Here is a 6,113-nt window from a genome sequence, read left to right as displayed (position 1 = left end):
CAGTAAAATTTATATTAATTAAAAATTTAATAAAATAATCAATTTTATTAAAATTTTATCAAAGTTTGAGAATAAGATGTAATGTCTCTGCCTATAAATGGAAAATTATATGATATTCATTAACATAATCTGTGAGAATAAGACATAATAATGAACATGGAAATTATATATTTTACATGTCTATGGCATCGGATAATTCAGACTCATAATACTCTATGTAGTTTTGTAATTAAAAAAAATTTTCTAATTTTTTATAATAGTTCAATTTTGCATTGTATTATGAATCGAGAAGCCATTAATTTGTCGATCGTGTAATGCTTCCAGTCATGTTCCAATCCATGGTGTAAGAATATATGTATATAATATATTTTTTCTATGATATAACATATACCAATTTATACATATATATCATATGATACTATATTATATATGTATAATGACATATATAATATAGTATATGTATATATGACATTCACATTTACACCGTGTTCCGATTCATATTTAAAGCTCTCGATATGTGCACCTTATGTTTTCATTTTATATAACTTCGCCGTATGACAAAAATGAAAAATTTGTATTTGTTTTATAAATGTCTATAATACTGATTCTACAATGAGTTAGTAGTCGGTAATCCTAAGTCTTATCGGTGAATCGGTGAAGTTGGCCAACAGTTAACTTGTACGACTAAGACTACCGCTTTTCTTAAGACTGACCAAATTCGATTTTATTCCTCCTCATTAGTCGAGCTGAATGACTCGCTGTACAACAAACAACTCGTAGATGCGAAAAACCAGTCACCTATTTAAGTTAAGACTGGTTAAGACTTAAGATTTCCGATTATCGACTCATTGTGGAATCAGCATAAAGCATCTGGCGAAGCAAAACAAATTAGAAATTATTTCTTTTTTCAAAATGTATAGTTTTTTCTTGCTCAAAGCAACACACAATTTTCTCTTATCTCTCTCTTTTTCCAATTATTATCACTTACATATCATCTTCTAAAAAATACAAATACTACATACTAGATAAGTACTCCTTTTTTGTTATAACGTAATTATATATGCTTACATACATATATTATATATGTATATGTATATATACAGGATCTCTTGTTTTAATTTTTCCCTATAACAATCTCCGAGATTGTTGGTTATCGCACAAAAATGTCTAGGATCAAAATTACCCCATTTTTTTATGCAACTGTATAATTTAAAAGAAAAATGTGTAACTTCGATTTGAATTTTTCCTTTTAAGTAACCATTAATTTTGGAGATAATTATACAGAAGGATTAAAGTATGGAAACAGCTCTGTGTATACTTAAATAAAATGTACAGGTGTTCAATCTGAGAGCATACATAATTTCTACAGATCTAGTACGTATTATTCAAGTTATTATGCGCAGTTATATGAACAAAATCTATCCTCCCTCCAAACGAGCGTTCTTTTTCTTAATACTTTCATTCATCGTTTATGTCTACTACTACTTACTCGCGGTTACATAATAAATATATAATATCCGTCGAGGACGATCTATCTCCCTTAGTTTCTAAAGCATGCTGCGAAAGGGCGAGGCATTTTGTGTGAGAATAAATTGTAGGAGTCGCGGGAGTGAGATAGAGAGAGAGGAAGGAAGGAAGGGAGAGTCTTCTTCAATTCTGAGATTAGGTGCGACGAGCGAGTCGCGACAACATCGTTATGGGTCACAGAGCATCGCGATGCCATACCCATGTTTTCTTTGTATGGTCGAATCTGTGAGCCAGCCATTGTTGTTCCAAAAGCTGATACCTGTCCTGGCTGAGATACAGGGGCTTGCCACGTCTACAAGATTATTTATAATATCAAACAATAGAATATTAAATAATAGTATTACAAGTTACATAATTTGTAAAATATATAATATTAAGTTATATAATTTCTTCTTTAAAAAATTAACTTTTAATTTTTCATGAAAGAAATTTAAATACCGAAATAAAATATAGCCTTAGTTTCAACATGTTAAAAATTAGAATAACAAATATTTAATGTTTAGTCACACAGTATTTTTATATATTTTTATTTTATATTTTACAATAAATCATCATACTTACTTTAGATCTCTATCTTCTTCCTCAAAGTCGTCGAGATACAAAGATCCCCATAAACATGCTCGTCGACCGCGTATCACGATAATGTAAGTTGAAGTCACTACGAGGTAGATGCCAGTCCCACCGCCACAGTCGATTGAATGCTAAGTGTATAAAAATTCAAAAAAATGTTTACAAGTCTGATATTTATAGATTGATAGATGATCTCAATATTTTGTCATGCATATGTAAATTTTATGCTCACCTGAATAGCTTCGAACACATTCATCTGTCTACAACAGTTCTGTTTGAGGCAGACAATAGTGCCGCACAACAAACAGATGCTGATCTCTTGCGGTACAGAATGACACATGCTGCACTGTCGCTCGTGGTAATACTGAAAAGAATTAATACATATATACTTACATGAAGAGGATAAAAACAATATATGAGTAAAAATAATATATGAATGTTGTGTGTAATAGTATAAATACATATATATAAAGAAAACATTCTAATCTATAAAATGTTTGAATTAAAACATAGATGTTTATACTTTATCATTATTTACAACCATTTTATTTATGCATATTTCTTGCTTCCATTTTTTAAATTAGTTGAATTAACGAGTTTGCGATATTTTTAAACGCAATGAACTTCATATATATAGTAATTAGAATATATATGTATATATACATAAATTTTTAATTACTAGATCTTACCGTGAAGATTTTCTCGTATTCCCTTGGAAGACTAAGTAGTTTCGGCACATGCCACGATATATGTTGTTCCATTATCAGATTCTGAGCCGGTTGGTGGCCACGCCAATTGGCGAGAAACGCAATCAACTGAGCACACCAGAAGAGCGGCACCGATACGCCCGCCTCTGGTTCCTGCCAATTTAACGCTACCGTTGAATCAAAGCTGTCCCAGCTCATGCCTTCCGTGACTAGCTCCAGATAATATACCAATCTCACAAACTCGCTCTGCTGTGTTCTGATCAGTGGCAGCGGCTGCTCGTATAGATGATAACGTAGCAATGCGGCCACTCGCAAAAACGGTAAGCACAATGACTGGATCTGAATAGCAAATGTCGAAGTGATGAAAATATACATCCGTATTATTCCATCAAAGAATCATGAAATATTTAAGGTATTTTTAATATAAGGAAGTTTTTTTTTAAATAATCAATTTGTTGTTTACGCCAAGCGATATATATCTCTTTCCAAGGTGTCATTATCATTTAAATATTGAATATTATAAGAATATTATATTAAGCGCGACAAATTACTCCGTAAAAAGTTAATTAAAGAAACACATGTTTAGATATAAGAAAAAAAAAGCTGTATTCTATTTATAGAACATACTTGCTGCTCGATGCAGTGCGATTTCACTCTGGCGTAAGTGGGAGAGGTTGAAGTAGACGGTTTATCATCGTCCGTGCCGGGATAGAGCCCGCTTTCGCTGAAATGCTCGATAATCTCGGCCAGTATAGTCTCCGAGGGCGTAGTGGCACAGCTGCATCTTTTCTTTAGGATCATGTTTCGCTCTTCTCGTGAGAAGTTACAACTTACTTGTAGTATTACTTGATAGTATAGCAAGTTGTAAAGGACTTTTACCACGCCAGAAAAGTATGCTATGGAAGAAGGGGAATATTAATTCACTTGTTACTTACATGCATTCAAATAAATATATGTCTTAAATATGCGTCCTTATGCCATAATTTATTTCGACATATAAAGTGCAAAAATAATCCTGAAAACGTGCGTACTTTGATCCAAGTGCAATGGCAACAGCAGTATGAATTGAATGAGCATGGCGGTCGGGTCTCGCAGAAGCAGAGGAACCTGTCTCTCATGTGGTGTCAAGGCGAGCGAGGACGTCGATTCCTCCATCAGCGATATGCCAGATAGTTGTTGCCATACATGATGCACTGGCCACGTGGTCAATACTCGAGCATGCATCGCCAAAACATGAAGAAGCGCGACTGAAAGAAAAAACATATTTTTCTAATCTTTATATCTACAAATTAATATCATCCAGATACTAACTATTACATATTGCATATGGTAAATAAATAGAAGGCAGAAGAGTTAAGCAGGACATCTGAAGTTGATAAATCGATATTAAGAACATACCTATACAATCGCGTTTAGGCGTCAGAGGTATTGTAGTAGGTGGTGCAACGCACAACGAACCACCACGTTGTACAAGTTCAATCTCAAAATTAGTTCGAGCTACCGAAGTTACAAAAAGGAACAAGCTTTGGTGACTAGGTTTACAGTTCTTTTGCTTATACTTTAGATATGTGCAACTCGTCATATCTTCCATGGCTTTTCCCATTGCTACAGCCAGATTTGAAGAAACCTGGAAACAACAAATACATTCAGCACAAATGATATATCTTTGATATATCTTAATTAAAACATACAAGAATATTAGCTAATTTTAATCTTTTAACGCTAATATTAATGTTGCATGTAAAAACCCAATGAATATATACTGAAATATAAATAATCTATAATAATACTAAATAAAAAATCGCTAAAAAAATTATTATATACATGAATTATATATATGAAAAATGATTATATACAGGATTTCGTTGTATCTCTTTGAGAAAAGTGTTTAGATCCGCGAGTATGGTCGCTGTAGAAGCATGACGAGATCGCACCACCGCCGAGCATTCACCCAATTGCGGCGACAGCGGTAAAACAGAATTAGCTAATTGTCGGCACAGCGGACACAGGTACTCGCCCCGTTCCACCGCTAGACTTTGCTGCCGTTGTTGACTACGAAGGGACTCTAGATAGGATTTTAAACAGTCGAGATGTAGATGATGGCCACACGTTTGCACATGGACACCACCTTCCCATCCTATATTAACCGAGAGCAGCCAAGACAACTGCAAAATAAAAACATTATTTAATGTTAAGACATTGTATGCTTATTTTTTTCACCTGCTTTTGTGAAGAATACACATTTATAAAAAAATATCTTACTATAATCATTTAATATTGATTTACTTCGACCAAAAATAAATATACAAATAAATATAAAAATAAAAGTACAATACCGAAATAAGAATAATTAATATTTCTAGCACGGCACTTTTCAAAACAATTTGGGATATAGTAATATTTAATAGTAAATATGCATAACTGAGCTTTATTTTTTTCTTGTTAGATAAGTAAATTTTGTTAAAGTCGCCATACATCTTTATCTTTTTCTTCAGAAAATATAGATTCATGTTTCTTTGTATCCGTTAGAAGTCCTCGAAGATTTTAGTCAAATTTTGATGACAAACGTTATTATTGGAAGTTAAATCAACTTAAATATCCAGTCCCAAGTGCATTATTCAATAAAATCGGTCGTCAAATGCTTCTAGAATTTCGCCGTATGTGTTAATCACAATGGAGCAAAACAGAAAATATTTTTTGAAAAAAAAGAATCATAGAAAATGTATACAACACACGCATTGTAAGTAAATATATTATTATATTGTTCACTTACTGTGTCAAATAAACGATTCATCTCGTCCATTCTACGGTCAAAATGAGCGCCTCGAGTATCTCCTTTAGGTATAGGTGGATCTTCATCGGATGTGGGAAGAACTAGCCTATCCGATTGTTGTCGTTCGTGGCCAACAATGCTAGTTGCCTACATTAAAAAAAAAACGTATATATATATATATAAAATGTATGTACAAATATAACGCAAAATGTTTTTCATGCGATAAAAAAAAAAAATATTACTTGAACTAATACAACGAGTCCCATCGGTTTGTCCTCACTGCTGGGAGTGGTTTGATTGCATATTACACAGTCATATTCCTTTTTACTAGTCAGTTTAGTCTCATTCTCCTCTTGATCCCAGTCCATCCCAGATGCATCTGCATCCTCTGTAAGAAAAAAATTACTTCATTAATATAACTGATTAACTAAGCATCCATACTTCTCTTGTAGAATAGAATATTGCAAATTAAAACGTTACAATTTTTACAAATATTTGTAGTAATTTATATATATATATATATATATATATCAGGG

The 6,113-nt window shown here is 32.7% G+C and overlaps 1 protein-coding gene across 1 annotated transcript in view; it reads right to left on the bottom strand.

Moving 5' to 3' along the window:
• Positions 1–451: 451 nt before the first annotated feature.
• The window catches only part of Ubr3 (Ubr3 ubiquitin ligase), a 28,186-nt gene continuing 22,524 nt past the window's right edge, over positions 452–6,113 (bottom strand). The window contains 10 exon segments of the mRNA XM_018446367.1: positions 452–1,819; positions 2,089–2,228; positions 2,330–2,461; positions 2,787–3,143; positions 3,432–3,700; positions 3,836–4,051; positions 4,203–4,431; positions 4,661–4,969; positions 5,578–5,724; positions 5,820–5,965. Coding sequence (XP_018301869.1) covers positions 1,702–1,819; positions 2,089–2,228; positions 2,330–2,461; positions 2,787–3,143; positions 3,432–3,700; positions 3,836–4,051; positions 4,203–4,431; positions 4,661–4,969; positions 5,578–5,724; positions 5,820–5,965 — 2,063 coding nt within the window. The 3' untranslated portion in view covers positions 452–1,701.

Source organism: Mycetomoellerius zeteki, unplaced genomic scaffold, assembly GCF_001594055.1.
Source record: "Mycetomoellerius zeteki isolate Tzet28-1 unplaced genomic scaffold, Tzet1.0 scaffold1817, whole genome shotgun sequence".
Classification (NCBI taxonomy): domain Eukaryota; kingdom Metazoa; phylum Arthropoda; class Insecta; order Hymenoptera; family Formicidae; genus Mycetomoellerius; species Mycetomoellerius zeteki.
Note: the sequence above shows the minus strand (reverse complement) of the source record. Positions and strands in the feature narration are given on the sequence as shown.